General features: G+C 56.1%; 2 protein-coding genes across 3 annotated transcripts in view; both read left to right on the forward strand.

Moving 5' to 3' along the window:
* ADAMTS10 (ADAM metallopeptidase with thrombospondin type 1 motif 10) overlaps window positions 1-3040 on the forward strand; it is a 137455-nt gene extending 134415 nt beyond the window's left edge. For both annotated transcript variants that reach the window (XM_005281234.5, XM_065578598.1), the window contains 2 exons: window positions 289-445; window positions 1069-3040. In XM_005281234.5, the coding sequence (XP_005281291.2) occupies window positions 289-445; window positions 1069-1178 (267 nt within the window). In that variant the 3' untranslated portion in view covers window positions 1179-3040. The remainder of the gene's footprint in view (window positions 1-288; window positions 446-1068) is intronic.
* A 6359-nt stretch (window positions 3041-9399) lies between these two features.
* The window catches only part of MYO1F (myosin IF), a 50408-nt gene continuing 37373 nt past the window's right edge, over window positions 9400-22434 (forward strand). Inside the window, exons 1-2 of the mRNA XM_005281233.4 lie at window positions 9400-9577; window positions 22244-22381. Coding sequence (XP_005281290.2) covers window positions 9575-9577; window positions 22244-22381 — 141 coding nt within the window. The 5' untranslated portion in view covers window positions 9400-9574. The remainder of the gene's footprint in view (window positions 9578-22243; window positions 22382-22434) is intronic.

Genomic DNA, 22434 nt, shown 5'->3' on the forward strand with positions numbered 1-22434 from the left:
GGCAGGGTGGGGGTGGAGGGTTGGACTCTCCACCGTAACAGCTATTGAGGGGTTTGCAGGGGGAGGGCCGGTAGGCTTGGATCAGGCCTATAAAGGCAGCTGGCCTGTAGTGATCAGCTGCGTGCATAGGAGTCCCTGTAGCCAGCTGGAAGCAGCAAGCTGCAGCCATCAAGGGTTGGGTTAAACCCATTGGCCAGGCTCCAGCCCGGGGAGAGGCCAGGCCCAGCCCCCTGTGTGTGGTTAAAGAACTGCAGGGCAGCTCTGACTCTGCCCTGTCCCCCTCCCCAGTGCTCCGCGCAGTGCGGCCTCGGCCAGCAGAGGCGCTCCGTCCAGTGCTTGGCCCACACTGGGCAGCCGTCCAGCGACTGCGGGGAGAACCTGAAGCCTGTGGGCATGCAGCAGTGTGAAGCTAGGTGCAAATCAGGACCTACCGAGAGCCCCGAAGGTACCGGCCGGCCTGGCCACGCAGATCCAGAAGAGAGCGCTTCAGCTCTAAATCCTCTCCATTGCTAACAGCTGGGGTCAAAATCTCCCCTCTGGGTCCATGCTGACCCCAGTATCCCTGCACAGAGCGGTGGGAGTCTCAGTAAGGGGCGCTTGCTCCTCTGGGTCGGCGCTGAACCAGGCCCCCTGGAGGGGGCATGGGGGCGCTGTCTGTGCTGCAGGGCGTGGGGGGGGGTCTCAGTAAGGGGCGCTCTCCCCTCTGGGTCAGTGCTGAACCTGTCGCCCTAGTGGGTGGAGGGTGAAGTGGCTGCTGCATGTACACTTTGTCCGGCTGAGTCTGCCAAGCACTGTGGGACCCCTGGGAGGAGAGGCCTTGATCTCCCTATAAGATTCACCATCCGGAGCTCGGTTCATGCCCTTATGTGGGGTTCACCCCACTTGCTGCTTGGCAGCCAGTCCCTGGAGACTGGGCCCTGGGGAACAAAACTTTCCCGGAGTTTGGGGCAGTTCAGCTCGGGGGTGGGGGGCTGCTCTGAGCCCATTCTCTACCCTACCTACGTAGACTAGGCTCCCCCTCTGTGCGCAGTGGGGTCTCTAACCCTTTTCCCTCTGGGCTCCCTGCAGAATGCAAGGATGTGAACAAGGTCGCCTACTGCCCCCTGGTGTTGAAGTTCAAGTTCTGCAGCCGGACCTACTTCCGACAGATGTGCTGTAAAACGTGCCAGGGGCATTAAAGGAGCAAGGCGACCCCTGTAGGAAAACTGGAAGGCGAAAGCAATGCCGGAGGGCAGCCGAGCCGTGCCGTTCCCCTCCGCCCCCGACCCCCGCGAATCTCCAAAGGATTCAACCCAAACACTGGTCGTGCTTCTGGTGGGAGCCGGCGACACCCCCCCACCCCAACCCCACAAGAACCCCAGTGGCGGGACCCTCAGTTAAACCACTGCCGAGGCGTGTGCCACTCCGGAGACAGGCAGCACAAAGCATGGGAGGAGCGGGGAGATCTCTGCGGCCACAACGGAGCTGGTCACCGTGCCGGGAGAGGGCAGAGCTGGGGAGAGCGTGGCAACAAGGACATTACTTGAAATTCTGACATTTGTTATTTATTTAGTAGCACAGCTGGGTCCTGCGGGCACCAGCCAACAGCCTCCAGACGGTGCCAACAGCCCTGCCCGCCACACTGAGGAGGGCAGGGCGGTTCTCGACAGCCAGTCAGCATGCTCTGCTCCTGCCCTCGCCTTGCTCCGTGCCCAGTCTTCTGAAGGGCATCGCTGTCCGCCTCTGGGAAACCGAGTGTGCCCTGTGGCTGCCATGGCGCTGGGAAGCAGGCCTCGGGCAGGGGAGGGAATGGAGCAGTCCGTCCTGCCCTGCGCCAGCGGGAGCCCAGGGAAAACAGGGAGAGCAAGAAGAGGAGAAAGATTTTAGCTGTGTGGCGCATCAACCTGCCAAGGACAACCCTTGGCTTGTGCCTTTGGGCTTCTTTATGATGGATGAAGCAAGGCTGCTGGGGTGGGAGGAGCAGGATTGTTTGGTTTGTGCAAGCCATGTCTCCCCTGGAAGGCTCTGTGGATGACTGGAGAACCGGTCGGATACTGATTGTCCCCAAGGAAGTGACACTGGGTGAATTGGGAGGGGAAGGTGTGTTAAAAACATTGGTTTTCTGAAGCCTTTTATTATTATTTGTATCACAGGGGTGTACCTAGAAGCTCCAGCTGAAGTCAGGGCCTTGTGGTGCCAGGTGCTGTACGTATACATAAGAGACAGACGAGCTTCCAATCTAAATAGACAGGACAGAGAAAGGTTGGAAGCAGAAACAAAAGGAGGAAGTGATTTGCCCAAGGTCACCCAGCAGAGCCAGGAATTGAACTGGGGTCTCCTGAATCCCAGGCCAGGGCACTGCCTACTGCACCCCACTGCCTCCTGCAGCACGGTGCCTTAACGGAAAGCACAGCTTTCTCCTTTCAAGATTCAGTTAGGACTACGAGCGCTCCCAATCCACTTCCCCGACTCCTCCGCGGAGCACCCGCAAGAGAAGAGCACACTTGACATTCCTCCACGTCACGCTCAATCAGGTTCCGCTGCCTTGCTAACGGGGGTGTTATCGTCCTATGATTTCCCCCAGCTCTCCATAGAGTCTTCCAGGAAAAACAGGGCTAGACAGGACCTGAGTTTCCAATGTGAAAAGAACATGGATTTTTTTTTTAAATCACATTTTTCTGCATCATAATGAAGCAACACAAGGCCCAAGCCCGGGGGTCTGTTCCATTTGCAGGAACAATGCAGGAACGATGAACATCTCTCTCCTCCCTTGCCCCAGTGTCTCTAGCTATTAATATACCTGCTACAGCAGCATCATCCGCTCACCAGCCAATCACAGCCTCTCAGGTGCTGGGTGGCTCCTGATTGGCTGGCGCGTGGGTATTAATTGTCTTCCTTCCTGGTGGAATGTTCCATTCCAACGCTTACTCTGGGGGGGGCGTTGTTTTCACGATTTTATAGAAATATATTATAACCAAAATTGTTTAAAATACTAACTCTGAGAAGAAGGCGCAAAATAACGGCATGATCTATAATAAAGGAGTAGCTACCATCCCGGGCAGCTTCTGGTCCGAGTGTCATTTCTCAGCTGGCCGCACACCTGCCTGGGTGGCCTGGGGCCTTGGGCCGAGCGCTCAGCTGCGTCCCAGTGGCCCATTCCAGGCCGCCCTCCCCCACCCTGCAGACTCACCCCCCCATCCCGCTCCAAACCTGGGGAGTAGGACATGTTTTGGATTGACATAGTTCTGCGCACCTTTGCCATCCCTGTCCCCCCTGACCCAACCAGCGTTGGTGGGGTTCCCCCATAACTCCCAGGCAAGAGGGGATTTAAAAGGGTTTACCGTCAAGGTGGGGAAGCGGACTGGAACAATTCCTCCCTGTGGTCTCTGGAGCGGCCCGGGACAAGGCGATCTCTGGATCCCTAGAGGCGCAGAGGAGGATGGATGATTGCTAAGCCTGGGGGGACTGTGGGAAGGACGTGTTGCATTTACGCCTGCTTTGTCTCCTTCATTCTGCCACGTGACTCGCCCGCTCTTCCCTTCCCCTCCTGCCTTGTCACTGGATCCCAGCCGGCTGCTCCTTGCAGGACTGTCTCATGGCTTCAGCTTCCCACCCATCTCTGGAGCAGACGACTGCTATCCCTGCACCATACACACCCGCCACGACCCCGAAGGATGGGCCAGGACACCACGGTGAGTGGCAGGGGGGGAGTGTTTTACCTTGATCGTGCCTGGCTGGAATGAGGAGAAGCCAGTCTTGCCGTCAGACAGGAGCAAGCAGCCAAAGGAAAGACACTGAGTCTATGAAAAAGTTACCAGCTCACCTCAACATCCTGAGGCTCCCAAAGACGTTATATGGCCAACTCCATGCGTTCAAAAATCAGGAATCAGGCCCTCCAAAATCACAAGATTCTTTTAACTAGTAAAGGGGGTGGCGCTTTTAATTTGCATTCTCATTTCTGAGCCTTTCAGGTGCACTCACCTCACATTTTCCATCTCTGTTGCCATGAGGGCTGGAACCTTTTCTTTTGAAACGAACGTGGGGATTCTGACAAACTACCGTGATTCCAGGAGCTGGGGCTTTAAGAAAAACCCCGAATATCACCAGCGCTGGCAACACTACTTGCCTCTGCCTAGCAGCAAGGCTCAAACCTGAGGTGCTTCAGGAATTGGCCTGTCACTGTTGTCCTACTTTAGATGTAGCCAGATCATCTCAGGAAGGAAACCCGCCTGTGTGGTGCAGTTATCCGCCACTAGATGTCCCTCCGCATCAAAGCACAACACTCCTCCAAGTCTGAACTAGTTCTGAGGCAGGAAATCCTGCTTTCGTCTTGTTCCATATGAGAGAAACAAAAATCAAACCATCACTCGCTGGGGCCAGATTGCCCAAGCAAAAGGCTGGGTTTCTTTGTGCCATTTTATGATGTTTCCCATTCTTTCAAATCCAACAGCAAAGCCTGAGACACTAAATGACCCTTAACGCAGTGGTAGAGCTAAGGGCTTTAGTTCATTTGATTCTAATGTTCCTCTTGTTCCAGCTTCCCCATTGGCCAGATTTATGGCGTCTTGGGTTTTATCCCACCTCCCCTTGAAAGGCATCGAAATTCCCCATCCCACCACCTTCCAGTGTTTCAATGATCCCCCTCACTGCGTTGTAGGAAAGGTCCCTGCACTGCATGATCACCTGTGCGCAAAATGAGTACTTGAGCATCTAAGGGCCTGTCTGTACTGGGGATGTACGTACTGCTGTAGCTACATCTCTGCAACGTCCCTTCCTCCCACCCCCTAGTGCAGACATCCTGCCCTGATGCACTATGGGGCTGACCCCGTCTGGCTTACTCTGGTTTGCCGCTACTGTGTAGAATTGCAGGGATGCAAATATCCCCAGCGTAGACAGGCCCTGAGGTCCTGGTTGCAGGCTAAAGAATTGCACGTGCAGTGGGTCCCCCGGTAGCGTTTAGGGGCTGGCGTTATAACTCTGTTCTTACAAACAGGGATTTGTCAGCAGGCAGGCGGAATTTAGGAAACTTATTCCAAAATATGGTCCTGTGTGTGGAGCAAGCGACACTGATCTAATCAATAGCAGGAGGGTGGCCTATCCCAGCTCACCAGCATCACGCTGCAGAGACACAAGAACGGCGCCCTTGTTACCTGGGCCTTGCTGTCGTTTTCAGAGCTTGGTAGTTCAGTTAACCCTGGGCACCTCCCTGCCCGAGGAGGGCGTATCACAGAATCACCTCTTCACTTGCAGAGAGAGAAGATCCTCCTGAGATAAGCCCTTTCGCTTCTTAGCTACTCTTTGTACCCGCTGAGCAAGGACCGCAGCAGTGCATGTGAATTCCAACAATCACCCGTACAACCCACGGGAGCTTCTTTTCTTTGCCAAATGCTACTAATTATCCCTAATCTGTGGTGGCCCCCAGCCGTGAAAAGGGGCCAGTCAGGGCACACGCAAGCCAAAATGTTCAACCCTGAGGGCCCACAGTTGGACCCCTAAATCCATAGGTACCCTTCCCCCGCTGGCTTTCCACCGTGCCTAATTTCCTTAAAGAGCCTTTCAAAGCCCAGGCTGAAATAAGCAGTCTGATTCCCACCCCCAGCTCCGGATGGTTTGTGCGCATTCGGTGCCTCTGCAAATCAGGCTGCCTCTACATTTGGGTGGCTGCATCTGGCCGGAGGGGTCTCGCTCCAGGCAGCGGAGTTTGGACATTTTTGACGCCAGCCCATGTGAACGACAAGTTCCGCTGCGGGACTTGAGCCTGGTAAATGAGCAAAACTCCAGCGAACCAACAAAACGACTGGGACATTTTTGCCGGTCTGTTTACCTGCCCGGAGATCGTTAATTCCTCCTAGGTCAGATTGGAGCTGCACAAGGCTATGACAATAGCCCAGTTCCAGGAGCTCTCGTTGAGACGCTGCGGCCTGCACCCGGAGTGGTGATGGGCCAGGTTTCAATCCCTGCTAACGCCCATGGGGCTGAGTGGGTTCGTAGCTGCTTGTTGGTTAGGCTGCGACGGGTGCCGCCGATCATCACAGAGGGGTTTGTGACTAGACACAGTAGGCGTTTCTAAAGACCCATCTCTGTCTGGCTATTCATAGTGCTCCGCACGTGGGTGTACCTCAGTGCCGACCGTTTCCTGTGACTGTGAGTGGTTCTTGGTTGATCATTTCCCTTTGTTTCTGCACAGACACGGTTAAGTGGCATGCAGCTCTCCTGCTGGCTTAGGCGTGTCAGTTGGCTCCCAGACTTTTTCACTGGGATTTGGTTTCACAATCTCCTCTCCATCATAGACACCCGCAGAACTGATCAGCATGACATAACCCTTTAATGTGCCACCATCAGCGCAAGGCCCAGCTAACCGATGCCCCAAAAGCCCAGCCCTGTCCAGCCCCCTCTCTCCTACGGGTTGAGAAAAGGGAAGAGAAAGTTCAGGCCGGTCTTGTTCGCTGGGCCCACGAGCGGAATCGCTCAAGCGCTGCAGAGAGGACAGCTCCAAAGGACAGGACAACGGACAAGTCTCTCCCTGGGCATAACCCGGCGTCAGCGTCCTCCTCCAGCGGGAGCAGCAAAGCTGGTCGTTATCGGCCAGTCCTTTCCTCGTTGATTTTGCCAGCAAGATCAGGAGCAGCGTTTTGGGGGTTTACAAGAATGTGGAGCCAAATAAAGGCTTGCAAGCCCCAAACTGCCCCGTTTAGCTCCAGCCCCAGCCCTGCTTCATTCACGTTTGACGCAGCCAGTTTGCCTGCCCGCCCTGGGAGTGAGCGTCTCTAGGTGGGAGAGGGGAGGCCCGACTCCACAGCCCAGTGCTGGGCCTCTCTCGCGAGGCTGCCGACGAGGGGGACAAGTGTGGGGCTCCCCTAGGAACTGCAGCGAGTTCACCTACACTTTGCACAGGCCGCCCAGAGCTGCGCGATGGTAACGGATTTTAAACACTACTGCTCGGGGGTCAGGTTGGCACTGGCTGGAAAATAGACACTCACATACACACGTGTGTGCACACATCACATACATGCCACATATATACACGTGGGCACACGTACACGCACACACTTTGCAGGTCACCTTTAAAGTGCAAGTTCGCAGACTCTTGTAGACTGCAGCAAACAACATGGGCCACTGGCCCAAGGCCCAGGAGACCTGCAATGATTTGACGCTGACGCTTTTCCCTCATCCCTCCCTGAGGCCAAGCATCAAATTGCCCCGTGAGCACGTGATGAGCTGAACGACCCGCACTGCTACCTGTGAACGGCTCCGACAGCCCTGAGCCTCACATGGGTTACCGCGGTGTCCTCGGCACAGACAATGGACCAGATTTTACGAGCATGGAATTCAAAGACTTTCTGAACAAAAATGGGATTAAATCTATTCAAACTTCCCCATCTCATCCAGCCTGCAGTGGCCTCGCAGAGAGGATCTTTAAAGAGGGGATGAAAAGATGATTTATGGCACCTCGCTCTATTTCTTTGGAAATACAGAACCAGGCCTCCGAGTGCGCTGGGTGTGAGCCCACCTAGCTACCGATGGGCAGGAAGATAAGCGCTCGTGCGGATCTAATCCATCCCAGCCTGGAGAGGGAAATGCTAAGGCAACAAGATTTCCGAAAAAAACAACAGAGGGTCCTGTGGCACCTCTCTGATACTTGACACCATGCAAGAGTTCCGAAAACAGCCCTGTGCCTATTACGCTAAAGACAAAGAGCCGGGCCCAAAGGACGTGGGCTGTACCCAACATTTCAATACAGCGTCGATTCCGGGTACCATCCTAGAGCAAATTGGCCCCTTGTCTTTTCAAGTCCAGTGAAATGATGGTTGGATTGTAAGACGCCCTCAGGAGCAGAATGACACGCAAGGACCACGGCCTCTGCCCTTGGGTGGCGACCACCTGGAGGAGCTGAGGCCAGGAACAGATGCGGTTTTGCTGGGGATGCCCGAGATGGGGGTATCTACAAAACGGGTGGACCGGGAGCCTGGGGGAATTGGACCACTACTCCCCACTCCCCCAGAGAGGCGCTCCGCCGTGCAGGAGAGAAGAGCCCCTGGTTATTTATATGGCTACATCCGGGCTGTACATTAAGAGGGAAGGGATGCAGAAAAGTGGTCACCAGAGTATTATGGGCTGGAGCCAGGCTCCACCCCGCCCTGACTACCCGATTAGTTTCCCCCACTGTCTGTCTGCATTTGAATTGGGGGGGCGCAGACAGTAACATGTGCTGCCCATGCAGGGCGTGGCCCCTCTGCAAAGGGGGAGGAGCCCCAGGGATCTCCCTGGCTGGGCCCTTATGAAAACCTGGCCCTTTGTCTCCGCAGCAGGCAACACCTAGTGGGGCTGGGCGGGGATAGTAGTTTGTGATGTCACAAGTGGGCGGGGCTTCGCTAGGGGCTGTTTTAACAAGTAAATGAGCAGCTCCCGACGGAGCATGCTCAGAAGGGCTGTGGCTGTATTAGCGATGGCCATGTGGCTCGCACCCAGGATATGATACCCCCCCCTAAACATCAGGGGGCTCGGCCGAAAGCCGGGCTCCCTGCTCCGGTGCCCGTGGTGTATTACTGCAACGAACTGGCTAGTGTGTGTACACATACATGGACCACTGCCCTCGAGCAGATGGATTAGAATGATTCAGCTGTGTGGCATAGGCCCCGTACTGCTTAAAGGAGATTCACCTGTCGCAGATGAGGCAGGGGCCTGTGCTTTTGGAGCCGGAGGATGTGAGTTCTGCCCCGGCTCGGCTGCAACGTACCACATGGGAAGTGCTAGGCGGCCGTGGATTTGTTCCAGTTTTAGCCACGCCGTTTGATCAAGGTGGTCCCAGCCGTGCTCCTGGCCTAGGACTCTGCGCAGGCGGGCGTCAGAGCGCAGCCGGCTGGGCGTTATCTCTGCAGCACACCCAGGGCAGCCATCGGGTCTGCAAACAGGAAGGGGAGGGCAAGAGGTGGGGGCTCAGCCAGTCAAAAATGATCCGGGAGATTTTGCTCCAACTTTGCCCAAGCAAGACAGTCGGTAACTAAGCCATAATCCGCTTGGGTCAGAGACCTCCCCCCGGAGGCTCATTTCAGCCCAGACTCCAGGGGAGTGGGAAAACAGCTGCTTACAGAGGAAATTGTTTTGTAATCTCAACTTCCAGCAGGCACTGCCCGGAGCCCCTCCAAAGCCATATGCTCGCCCGGCAGCCCGCTGCCAGCTGCCTCCCGAATGCCAGGCTGTTCGAGGACGCTCCTGGGGAGCTATTCCTGCTCCACAGCCCAGCGATGGGTCCGTTCTGCCCCCCGCACCCAGGCATGGTGCCCAGTGGGTGCTTCCCCATCCCCAGTGCCAGTTCCCACAGGTAGACAGCACTTGCTCCCCCCTCCCCTTCACCACTCAGCTTCAAATGAGGAAGCAAGGGGGGGAGGGGTAAAAAGGAAATCAGTCCTAGTTTTAGTTGCACTTTTGTCACTTGCTGCAGAAAAGCTAAGTGAGGCGACCCAGTGTCAGGGAGGGACCATGTTCCCTGATCCCCAGTGACAGGAGCCCAGAGCACCCCCGCCGAGAGAGCCCCACCCCACCCCGTCTCCGGGCTGCAGCAGGAAGAGCAGGACCCCCAGGCTGCAAGGACACCATGGTAAGTAGAAAAGATTGGATCCATGCTGCAAAGGCCAGGGCACTGCCCCCTGCTCTGCCGCTGTGGGGCATCACTGCACCCACTGGAGTCACTGCACCCTTCCCTGCTCTGCACCCACCGGGGTCACTGCACCCTTCCCTGCTCTGCACCCACTGGGGTCACTGCACCCTTCCCTGCTCTGCACCCACCGGGGTCACTGCACCTTGCCCTGCCCCTGCATCCACTGGGGTCACTGCACCCTTCCCTGCCCCTGCATCCACCGGGGTCACTGCACCCTTCCCTGCTCTGCACCCACTGGGGTCACTGCACCTTGCCCTGCCCCTGCATCCACTGGGGTCACTGTTCCCTTCCCTGCTCTGCACCCACTGGGGTCACTGCACCCTTCCCTGCCCCTGCACCCACTGGGGTCACTGCACCCTTCCCTGCTCTGCACCCACTGGGGTCACTGCTCCCTTCCCTGCTCTGCACCCACTGGGGTCACTGTTCCCTTCCCTGCTCTGCACCCACCAGGGTCACTGTTCCCTTCCCTGCTCTGCACCCACCGGGGTCACTGCTCCCTTCCCTGCTCTGCACCCACTGGGGTCACTGCACCCTTCCCTGCCCCTGCATCCACTGGGGTCACTGTTCCCTTCCCTGCTCTGCACCCACTGGGGTCACTGCACCCTTCCCTGCTCTGCACCCACTGGGGTCACTGCACCCTTCTCTGCCCCTGCACCCACTGGGGTCATTGCACCCTTCTCTGCCCCTGCATCCACTGGGGTCACTGCACCCTTCCCTGCCCCTGCATCCACTGGGGTCACTGCACCCTTCTCTGCCCCTGCATCCACTGGGGTCACTGCACCCTTCCCTGCCCCTGCATCCACTGGGGTCACTGTTCCCTTCCCTGCTCTGCACCCACTGGGGTCACTGCTCCCTTCCCTGCTCTGCACCCACTGGGGTCACTGCTCCCTTCCCTGCTCTGCACCCACTGGGGTCACTGCACCCTTCCCTGCCCCTGCATCCGCTGGGGTCACTGCACCCTTCCCTGCCCCTGCATCCACTGGGGTCACTGTTCCCTTCTCTGCTCTGCACCCAACGGGGTCACTGCTCCCTTCCCTGCTCTGCACCCACCGGGTCACTGCACCTTGCCCTGCTCTGCACCCACTGGGGTCATTGCTCCCTCCCTCACAAAATCTACCAAGGTGTCACTGCCTGCTGCCCTCCCCCCCACCCCGCCACTGTATCTGTAGCACCTGCCATGCGTCCCTGCCCCTGCTGCCCCCTTGCCCTGAACCCACCCACTCAAACGTCTCTGCCCTCAGTTCCAGGGAGCACCTGGTCCCCGAGGGCCTGAAGTAACCTGGGTTCATGGCTGTGTGGGGAAGAGGGAGCTGGAAAGACTCCCAGAGGCTGGGAAGCTGCAACCCCCCCCCATCCCCCACACAGGAAGGTGGGGGCTGCACAAACCCCTCCCTCTTCCCAGTAAGGCCCTGGGGCTGCCAGGTGAGCCCCTGTGGGGCTGGGGCTGAATGAGAATTAACATCCCTGCCTCGTCCAGGGCCGAGGGGAGGGACAGGCAAGCGGGGGATGCTGGGGAGCCCAACGGGCTGGATGCTGCCAGGCCTCACGCTGGCTTGTTCAGCTGGATTCTCACCCGCTGCTGCCTGGGGGGGCCTGGCTGGAGGGGGGCTGTTTGCGCTGGGGGTGGGGGGCGAAGGGCTGATGGCGATGGAGGGGTTCAGGCAACGTGGTGAGGTTACAGAAGCTGCTTTTGAATTCCCTGCCCCTGCCCACCAGGACCCGTGAGCTACCCAGGCTGCTGGAGAGCCCCTGACGTGCTGGCCTTCAGCTTTTCAGCAGCACAGTCATCTCCAAGCCAGGGGCGGCTCCAGGCACCAGCGCACCAAGCGCGTGCCTGGGGCGTCAAGCCGCGGGAGGCGGCCCGCCGGTGGCCGTGAGGGCGGCAGTCAGGCTGCCTTCGGCGGCATGCTGCGGGAGGTCCGCCGGTCCCGCGGTTTCAGCGGCAATTTGGCAGCAGGGACGCCAAAGCCGCGGGACCGACGGACCGCCTGCAGGCACGCCGCCGAATCCGCGTTACCAGCGGACCGCCCGCAGGCACGCCGCCCAAGGCATGAACGTTGTAGCTCTTTGCCCAGCTATTGGGCATCACAACACGACCGAGAGGGAGTTCAGTGTCGCCCTCCAGTGACACAGATGGGAAGGCCAAGGCAGGGTACGCCAAACGGCCTGACTCTGAAAAAGATGTGGGGGCGTAGGAGAGAGAATCAGCAGGACATGATGTGGTGCTTCACATTGGCCGGAAGGGCTAATGCGATCCTTGGATGCATAAACCGGGGAGTCTGGCATGGTAGGCAGGAGGTTATTTTCCCTCTGTGTTTGGCACTGGTGCGACCGTTGCTGGAACAGTCCGTCCAGTTCTGGTGCCCACAATTCAAGAAGGCTGGTGAGAAATTGGAGAGGGGTCAGAGAAGAGCAGAGAGAATGATTGAAGGATTAGACACATGCCAGGAGCTCAATCTATTCAGTTTAACAAAGAGAAAGTAAAGGACTGACTGGATCATAGTTTATAGGACCTGGGGGAACCCAGGTCTTCTGATCCCTAGGCCTGTATTTTAGCCTCAAGACCATCTCTCTAGGCTCTGACCAGTTGCCATCCCCAAGGAGCCCATGACACTTTTTGGAGGAGTAGAATTTGTAGGCAAAATTCCAGCTTGGATAATCCTATTCTGCCTCCCCAGGACGGGACACAGCAGCAAGTGTGAATGCAGAGGGGAGCGCGCGACCGATGCTGAGGCAGGGGCAGGCCCTGTCTCTCGGGGGGACCAGAGGGCCCATCCCCACGGTATCCACGCACCAGGGAAGCTCAGACCTTTTCCCAGCACCGCATTCTTTGGGCCTGGTTGTCCCCTGCCGGGCACCTTGTGCTGCACCAGCGAGGGTGACGTGAAGTGCCAGCCGGGAGACTATCAGGCCCAAAGATTGGCGAGATGAGAAAAGGCCTATGCGACCCCCCTGGTCCCCTGTGTGGGGAGCAGTGCGAGACTTGCCCCTATAGCGAGGCCTTTGGCTTCTCTGGTTTTAAACGACCCCTATGATGGGGCTTCCTGCCCCCCCCTCGCCTCCCCGCCAGCCTGGCTGGTCTCAACTGAAAATAGTTCTGAGTTCTCAGGAGCCCCTGAATCGGTGAGATGCCAGCTGCCTCTGTCCCAGTGTCTGCGCAGAGCTGAATCTGCCCCTGGGGGCCTGTTCTCAGAGCCGGTTCAATACAGACAGCGTGAGGATGGCTCTCAGGCATGGTGAGAGGTGTTACAAAAAAAAAAACCCCGAACTGTAGCAGCAGGCGAACGGTGCACCTTCTCAGAGTGTCGTTGTGGTCAGGCTGATACTAGCGGGATTCCTCTGTGTCTTCCATCCTTCCCTTCTCCTGGCCCTGCAGAGTTGGGGGGGAGCGAGCCAGAGGCTATTCTAGCCCCCACAATAGCGAGTAGATCAACTCGTGTAGCTGGCTGCCCCGCAGCTCCGATGCTCCCCCCTCCTCTCTGAGCATCTCAAGGCACGTCACATAGCTCTCCCGCCCCGGCGAGGCGAGTCGGGGTATCAGCCCCCTTTTGCAAATGAGGAAACTGAGGCACGATGCTGTTGTGTGACTAGCTGAAGGCCGTACAAGACGTCTATAGCAGAGCTGGGAACTGGGCATTTGACGGCCCCCTCTGTGTTCTCACCTCAAGTTTACTCATCCTTCCTGTCACTCGTACTCCCACAAGTGGCAGATAGAACACAGCTGGGTTCTCCGGTCCTAGGTGGGGTTTTGTGCCGGGGAAGTTGGACACCCCGTCCCTATTTGATTGGTTTTGATTTCCTGGCTGGTAATGCACTATCCCCTTCTTGGTCTTTTGAGTAGTTCAGGGGGTACTAAGGCTCCGGCTGCCCCTCTTTCCGAAGTGAGCCTTTGCCCCGTTTTGCGCTGTCTTTGTTTTTCCTGCTTGCTTTCCTGACTGGAATTGCACTTTGAAGCAAGGCTGAGATGGTGTTTAAGATCGTGGCGGACGTTGTGTTGGATACTGTGTCGGATCTTTATCTGTGCAAAATATCTGAGCCGTTGCGGGGTGGGTAGGCAGTTAGCAAATACAAGTGCCGGTGACAGCCAGTGATGAAGCCTCACTTGTCAGACTAGGGCACAAACAAGTGGGGCGAGAACCCCCACTGCCCTGCATAGCGTGTCGTCGATTTAGCAGTATTTGACACCCTCTGCGTCCTGTTGTGAACGGCTGGCTGCACAAGGTGCAGCGTAATGGGGAATCGGGCCCTAGGTTTCGTTATTAGTGTGCCCTCATCGCAGCTAACAGATGAGTACAGCCACTAGACTCACACCTAAAGCCTGCTCGTCCGCGAGGGTGTTGGATGAATGGCTGAGAGTTAAAGCCAGACAAACTCACATGAGAAATAAGGCACAGAAATAAGCGAGGGTGATTAACCAACGGGACACGCTCCGAAGGGACGGGGCGGCTCTATGTATTTTGCCGCCCCAAGCACGGCAGGCAGGCAGCCTTCAGCGGCATGGTAACGCTGGTAACGCGGATTCGACGGCATGCCTGCGGGAGGTCCGCCGGTCCCGCGCCTTCGGCGTATCCGCCGCCGAATTGCCGCCGAAACCACGGGACCGGCGGACCTCCCGCAGGCATGCCACCGAAGGCAGCCTGACTGCCGCCCTCACAGCGACCGGCAGGCCGCCCCCCGCGGCTTGCCACTCCAGCACGCGCTTGGTGCGCTGGTGCCTGGAGCCGCCCCTGCCAAGGGAAGTGGTGGATTCTCCATCTCTTCAGATCCAGACTGGCTGCTTTGCCGGAAGATGTGTATTAGTCAAACACACGTTACTGGGCTCAGTGCAGGGGTAATTGGGTGACATGGAACGGCCTGTGTGATACAGGTGCTTAGAGAAGATGATCTAATGATCCCTTCCGGCCTTACAAAATCTGTAAATCTGGTCTAGACTCATTGGGCTGGGTGAATGCAGGAAGGCACCTGCAGTCGGGCTGGGATGATGCTAAACCTACAAACTGTCTCCCAGTTAAATGAGGCGGTTTCAGAGAGAAATAACAGCAGAAGAGAGAGAAATTAAGAGGCTAAATTCCATCACCTGGTACCTTGTGTTGTCATTTGCACCAGTACAAGGTGGGCGTGAAACACAACCTCTCCCAATCATTGAAACGTCAAATCAGACCCCCTGGCTTCAAGCCAAGGGTCCTCGACTCAGGTCCTCAGAGGTACTTAGGTTCCTAACTTCCATTGAAATCAGCAGCGGCTTGGGGCCCTAGTAATTACAAATACCAGTGGGAGGCCAGGCCAGCCCCTGGGAGCCTTACAGGAAGTGGAACCTTTTCTAATTCGAGTGACGATCACAATTATCGATACTTATGTATTTGTATTGCAGTCGTGTCTCGGGGCCCCAGGCATGGACCAGTACCCTGTGGTGCTAGGCGCTGTACATAGAACTGAAAGACAGTCCCTGCCCCCAAAGAGCTTGGTCTCTGAGTCACGTCCAGGGATCTGAAAGGCCCCCGCTGTTGAGAACGTAGAGGAAAAGGACCCTGGTCGGGGATTTTCGGCCCCCTGGCAGGGAGGACTGAACCCCTCGCCTCCCAGGGGAGGGGGGCTGCACGTATGTGACTGTCTCACGGAAATTATCTGAAATGCTGCAGGCAACACTTTCAAGCCCTGGTTCTTGAGTTCTGGGATTTTGCAAGAGCTGGGCCTGAGGTTTGTGCTGCGACCGCAGGGTGCTACTGAGGAAGGAAAAGGGGAACTGGGGGCTAACAGTTGTGAAAGCAAACTCACTTATTGCCCCCTTCTCGGCTGATCGTTACTTAAGTTTGCTGGTAAGGAGGCTGGAACTAGAGCCTGGGTCTCCTGTCAGCTAGCCCTATGCTTGAAGCCCTAGGCCAGAACTGCCTTCTGGCCAGTCAGAGAGCTAGCTACCCTCCAGCCGTGAGCATGTGAGTTCCCTCAGCAGGCCTAGCTAGCATGGAAGGGCTTCCCTTCACTCTGCGGCTTTATTGTGAAGAATGAGTCAGAAACACAAACTTGTGTTCACAGGTTTCATTGGCAGCGGTCTGTGTGTGACAGGGTGGGTGTGCAGCTAGCGTTCAGCGTTGCAGCCTGTGCATCACACGTTCCAGACTCTGCCACGGATGTGACAACTTGGGTGCGTGACTTGCAGTGTGACCTCCCTGTGCCTCGGTCCCCCCGCCCGTAAAAGGGGGTACCCTGCCCCACAGGGTACGGTGAGGCCTAATTCACACGTACTTGTAGAGGAGACGTTGAGCTCTTCCAGCGGAAGGTGCTGGAGAAGTGCTGTCACGGGGACAATTCCTGCTCCCGCTGAAGCCAGTGACAAAACTCTCATTGAACGAAACGGGACCAGGATTGTCCTGTTTGTGATACAGGAAATTAAACTATTTGCCTTAACCCTTTAATGCAGCAAGCTCAGGGTGCCTACACCAGATAACACCACTGGCCGGCCTAGTCTGACCAGTATCCTGGCTCTGGTAATGGCCAATCCCAGAGATCTGAGAGGAAGGCCAGAAAGCCCCATAATGCATCTGCCTTTGCGAATGGCTGTGCATGGAAGAACAATCCCTTCCTGACCTTTGTCAGGACCAGCTGACCATGCCCTGAAGCATGAGGCTCCATTAGCCCCTTGCTTCGCTTGCACAATGATAAATGCTACCAATAGTCATACAACAGTCTGGCTAATAATAGCATGCCAGGAAAACAGCATGATTAATCTGAACGATGATCCCATCTTCACTGGGTTTCTTTTTGAACGTCTCACTAGGAAGAAAGAGAATGGGTGATGGAGGAACTCAAACAAGGAACTAGAGAAAGAGGGAAGAACAGGCTGAGTTCTCGAAGTGTCTCTCAAAATCCTGCCTACACAGAGTCCGGCCTGCTAAGGATCCCTGCTCACTAGCCGCAATCCTGTGACAGTTCCGTCTACAAGAGTTTTGTGCCCCGGGTACCCGGAGGGAGGTGGAGTTGGGCTTATATGGAATAACAGCATTTTTTTTCCTCAGGCTTCCCGTTGCATGACTCAGCTTCACGGCTGGTATTAGAGCCCAACGGCAGGTCCTGCGGCTAGTAAGAGATGTGGCTGGGGTCACTGAGAGGCGCTGTTCGGTGGTCTCCGTCTGTCTCCACCTAGGGACTGTAACATTTCCCCCTCCCTCACCCCCTGCTGACCTCTCAGGCCTAAGGACAGGAGGGGGCCATGGTCATCCCCACTGACGTCAGTACAGCTACGGCAGGGCTGAACTTGGCCCATGACATCACATACTGTGTTCCCTTGGGCCCTTGCTATCCTAATCTGTTCTAGATAGGTTCTTACTCCGTGCTCACCTCTGTATCCGAGCACCTTCCAGTTGTGTATTAAGCAATTAAACAGGGTTCTAAAAAGAACTAGATACATTCATGGAGGACAGGTTCATCGATGGCTATTAGCCAGGATGGGCAGGGAGGGTGTCCCTAGCCTCTGTTTGCCAGAAGCTGGGAATGGGCGACAGGGGATGGATCACTTGATGATTCCCTGTTCTGTTCATTCCCTCTGGGGCACCCGGCATTGGCCACTGTCGGTAGACAGGATACTGGGCTAGATGGACCTTTGGTCTGACCCAGTCTGGCCGTTCTTATGACCAGCATCTGCCAGATGTTGGTTGGTCTCTCGTCCTCTCCCCAAAAGACGCATGTGCAGTGGAGTGTCTAGTTTTTTGGTACGGTTTAGGGTGGTTGTTGTTTATAACTCTACCTGGTGCTATGTGGTTATGTTGGAGAAGGCGAGGGCAAAGAAAGGCGCCTTGCACTTGGAACGGGAGGTGGGGAGCTTTGCGATGGGCCTTGGTTTCTGGGGGAGTTCATCCCACAGTCTCAGGCCAGCCCCCGCGAAAGCCCTGTCTGCTGCACGAATTTGCTGTATCCTTATTGTAGAGCGGTCCGTTGGGCTGGAGGGGTGCACGGTACCACCATTGTCAACTTCAAGTCTTCATCCTGCAGCTGTAGGCACTTTCAGACGGCCTGACCCCAAGCTGTGACGTGCTTTGAAGATAAGCGTTGAGACCTTGAAGTTGATTTAAAATTCTGCGAGGAGCCAATGCAGAGAGCTGAGGACAGGTGTGATGAGCTGACAGTGGCATGTGTTGCTGCGGCCTTCTATACTAGCAGCTGGTGCTTCCTAAATACCAAAGGCTTCATGTCCACGGCTGCGTCCAGCCGAGTAGCGTCTGCTGGCCCACACGGCAGATGACACCGTGGAGAAGGTACAGGAATGACAAGGACGGGAAATGGGCTGATCCGCACAAGTGGATGCGACCTCATCAGAGAATGCCTGAAACCTGCTGGTCTGGTGAGGTCCGGCGGCACAGGAGCGGTACATGTGACAGAGGAGGGGACAAAGGGAGCAGGTGTTTTCCCGTGTGAATCCGCTGGGAGAGGCTGGATGCTTGGGCCGGATTTATATGAGTATGTGGCACAATCTGAAACCATGAGTCCAAAATCAGCTCTGTGGCTCCAGGAGAGAGAGGAAAACAAAGCAAAAGAGGAAGAGAAGAAAAAGGGGAAGCGGAAGAAACAACTGGCTGACGGGAGAAGTGAAAGCCGGTGCTGATGCACGGCAAGTGAAAAAAGGAAATTCTGGAGCACCAGCAGCAGCAACGTGCAGACGATTCACCGAGCGAGGGACTGCCGGATGGGCAGGGCCTGATGAACGGCTCCTGCTTTGAGTGAAACCTAGTGAAATTCACTCGAGCAATGAACTGGGCTGGAAAGGAAGAGACCGTCTAGGAGTGACCAAAGCAGGGTCAGCCTTGAAATAAATAAACGGTTGTACTTTCTACAGCTCCGCCCCATACCAAACTCCTCCCACATGCCCAGCACGACCACCGTGTGATACCAAAACAAGATGGTTATTCACAGTGGGTTGAGCAGCCCATCACACCATAATAACCTGGATTCTTTCTTGTCTGCTTTGACCAGGTTCTAAGTGATGAACAAAGTTGATATTTAACTTGTCATTATTAAGTTTCAGAGTTAACACTCTATTAAGATAACCTCTCTCAGAGCTGTTGTTTCAGGCTGCCTGCAGACTCAGGCAGGCATCATTGCATGAGTTTACACTCGGGTCACCCTCTGGAAGGTTTTCTTTGCTGCCTTAAGTATTAGATACTTTTTTTTTTTTTAATGAAAGCTTAGCACAAAATGGCAGCCACCAAGGGAAACTAACTTGGCACAGCCCAGCTCATTCTGATCCCCTTTGCATAGCCTGGAAAGTCCTAAACCCCAGGCCACAGCTTCCCCCACAACCAGCTGCCATGTAAGTACAGAGATAGACAACCTCAGAAGACTTCCTCCGTGATACACTGAAAAACAGAAACAAGCAATTCCTACTCATCTCTCACAGAGAGGAAATTATTCATTATACTTATTAATGTATCTGTACTGGAGGGGCACCAAGAGGCCATGGCCTCATTGTACTGAGCTCTGTACCAACAGATAACACAAAGCCCCAAAGCACTTCCAATCTAAGACGCAGATGCAGAACAGTGTTTACGCTCCTAACTTCTAGTTCTATGATTCTGTGACGTCAGTGGGAGTTACGAGGCTCAAACCCTTTGTGAATCTGGGCCCCAGTGTCACAGGGAGACTGGTTCCTTTAAGAGGGAACAGGTCCGGTTCACCTGCGACTCATTGGCTGCCTCCCATTGGGGCCTGATAGGGGGCACCTGGCTGCTATAAAGAGCCATGCGGCCGTTCAGGGAGAGTCACAGAACTATAGGACAGTTGGCTGGACGGACTCTCGGGAGGTCGTCTAGTCCAGCCCCCTGCACTGTGGCAGGGCCAAGCAAACCTAGACCGTCCCTGATGGGTTTGTCCCACCTGTTCTTAACAGGGCCGGCTCCAGGGTTTTGGCCGCCCCAAGCAGCCAAACAAACAAAAAAAGCCGCGATCGCGATCTGCAGCAGCAATTCGGCGGGAGGTCCTTCGCTCCGAGCAGGAGTGAGGGACCGTCCGCCAAATTGACGCCGAACAGCTGAACGTGCCGCCCCTCTCCGAAGTGGCCGCCCCAAGCACCTGCTTGGTAAGCTTGTGCCTGGAGCCGGCCCTGGTTCTTAAAAATCTCTGGTGACAGGGATTCCACACCCTCCCTTGGGAGCCCGTTCCAGAGCTTCACTCCCCTAGAGTTAGAAAGTTGCCCCTGTCGTCTAACCTAAGTCTCCCTTGCGGCAGATGGAGCCCATTGCTTCTTGTCCTGGCTTCCATGGTCATGGAGAACAATTGATCACCGTCCTCTTTCGCCCTTAGCATGTTTGAAGCCTTATCAGGTCCCCTCTCGGTCTTCTTTTCTACTCCTAGCGGGGTGTGGAGGAACGTGGGGGGCAAGCGGCAAGGCCAGCCCTGCGCAGGAGAAAAGGCTCAAGAGAATGGCTCGGGGTGGGCGCAGGCGGGCAGCAGGGGGGCTTGGACCACCTCACGTGCAGAGGGGGAGAGGAGGACCTCGGGTGAGCCCCATGCGGGCGGGAGGCAGGGAGGAGCCCCATGCGGGGAGCACTTCAGGCCAGCCCCGTGGGGGTGTCCTGTTTTCCCTTTGGGAAAATATGGTCACCCTAGTGGGGGGGGGGGTCCCTGAAGAGAGTGGCAGGGACCTGGGAGAGCAGGAGTTGGAAGCTCCTGGGAGGGAAGAGGAGCTGGTGTGACAGACCTGGGGAACCCCACTAGGTGGAAGAGCTCTGCGGGGAAGAACTGGCTCAGCACGAGGGTGACCCCGCAGGGGGAGCTGCCAGCGGAGGGGCCGGGGGCGTGGAACTCTGTTGGAAGCCTGCTCAGAGGAGCCCTGAGGCCAGGGTTGAAGGGGAACAGTCATAAGAAGTGTGGTCACAGGCCAGTGGTGCGGAAGCCCCGGAACAGGAGCGTGGGAACTGTGAGGTGGGGTTTGTTCACTCTTGGGTGGAAGGCCGTGAGAATGGGACCTGGAAGAATGACGGAGGAACTGGGTGCAACACAGCTGGACAAGGCTTTGGGGTGAGGGTGACCAGACAGCAAGTGTGAAAAATCAGGATGGGGGTGGGAGGAGGAGAACAGGCACCTGTATAAGACAAAGCCCCAAATACCAGGACTGTCCCTATAAACCCCCCGTTTGGGATTGATGAACTTACGCTGAGAGAGCTGCTGAAGCTTGCAGTTATAAACTATGCCTAGGAGTGGGCCTGTCATCGAATCACAGAATCTCAGGGTTGGAAGGGACCTCCGGAGGTCATCTAGTCCAACCCCCTGCTCAAAGCAGGACCAATCCCCAACTAAATCACTGGACTTGGAGGAGGACATATTTCCTTTCCCAAACAGGTGAGGTGGCTGGTGATTGGGTCCATAGGGAGAGAATGGGCAGCTCAGTCGGCCCCAGTGACAAGGGGAAACCGAGGCAGGGCTCATCCTTTGCATTGTGGCTGGCTGCCGGGCGTGCCCTGGTGAGGGGTGAGATCTATTACACCATGTTGGAGTCAAGAGACTCCAGATATGGGATGTGGGGGAGCACAGGCCATTGGTGCTGTACAGAGAAGCATTCTTGTCTCTGAGCTTCGTTTTTGATCGCGTAGTGGGTGAGATTTGTACGCAGCACCTCCGGCTTGCGGCCCAGCAGGATGGAAGTGGGCTAAAGCCAAGGTTGCTGCCTGGCCAGGTTTTCCCAGGATGGTCTGGTTTTTGAGGTATTGTCCCAGGAAATCTGTCAGGGGCTCAGTACACGCTGCCTGTCGGCCAGCTTGATTGTCCTGGTGTTTTGTACCTCAGAGGTGGCAACACCAGCTAAAGCGTAAACTGAGTTGCTTCCTCCTGACTTTGGACTGCTATGGGGGCCAAAACGAGGCGGCTTGGTGAGGCTGGGCCTCCCCAGCTTGTGATCCGCAGGAGGGGAAGGAGGCTCTGGTCCCGGGACGTCCTGGGAGTTCAGATTCTGCACAATCCGGCTGCACCCCAAACAGGCCTCTGCTTTTTCCTTCTCCCCCACACCCGCCCAACCCTCATTCATTTCCCCAGAGGAGCCTTTTGAGCTTTTCGGATGATGTTTCGCCGCAGGCCCCAAAAGCGATGCGTCCAACCAGCGCAGCTTGCGTGATACGGGCTAGTGCCAAATGTCAGGGCAATCTTTGCAAGGCCACGCAGGCGGGGGGGGAGGGGGGCGAGTGGAGGAGTGTGGAGGGCAGGGGGGGGATAACAGTACTTGCTTTAAATTAAGCGATAAATTCTCTGCTCTTGCAAATTGGTGCCGCTCCATTGACTTGGCTGTAGCTGCACTCTGTTTTACAAGCAGAGCCTTTCGCTTTTCGGATCTTTTAAATGAGTTCGAGCCATAAATAACAGTGACACTTTGCTCTTCTGTAACTCCTGGGATCTGAAAGCACCTTCTAAAGGGGCCTGAGTATTATTATTCCCATGTTCCAGATGGGGAAACTGAGGTACAGAGGTGACATGGTGAGTCAGTGGCTAAGCAAGGAGCGGACACACACACACACACACGGGTCCTGACTCACAGACCCGAGTCCTAGCCACTGGACCTGCTCTGCTTTCTGGAAAGCATTTCCTTTGCCCTGCTGTGTGCAGTAATTCTCCCCCATCTCTCCACAGGGCAGCAAGGAGCTTTTTCACTGGCAGAGCCACAATGTCAAGCAGAGCGGAGTGGATGACATGGTCCTGCTCTCCAAAATCTCCGAGGATGCCATTGTGGAAAACCTTAAAAAGCGCTTCATGGATGATTACATCTTCGTATCCTTTCCAGGGGCCGCGCTCGGGGCACTGGGGCGTCTCATAGAAACCAA

Source organism: Chrysemys picta, chromosome 25 (assembly GCF_011386835.1).
Source record: "Chrysemys picta bellii isolate R12L10 chromosome 25, ASM1138683v2, whole genome shotgun sequence".
In the NCBI taxonomy this organism is placed as follows: domain Eukaryota; kingdom Metazoa; phylum Chordata; order Testudines; family Emydidae; genus Chrysemys; species Chrysemys picta.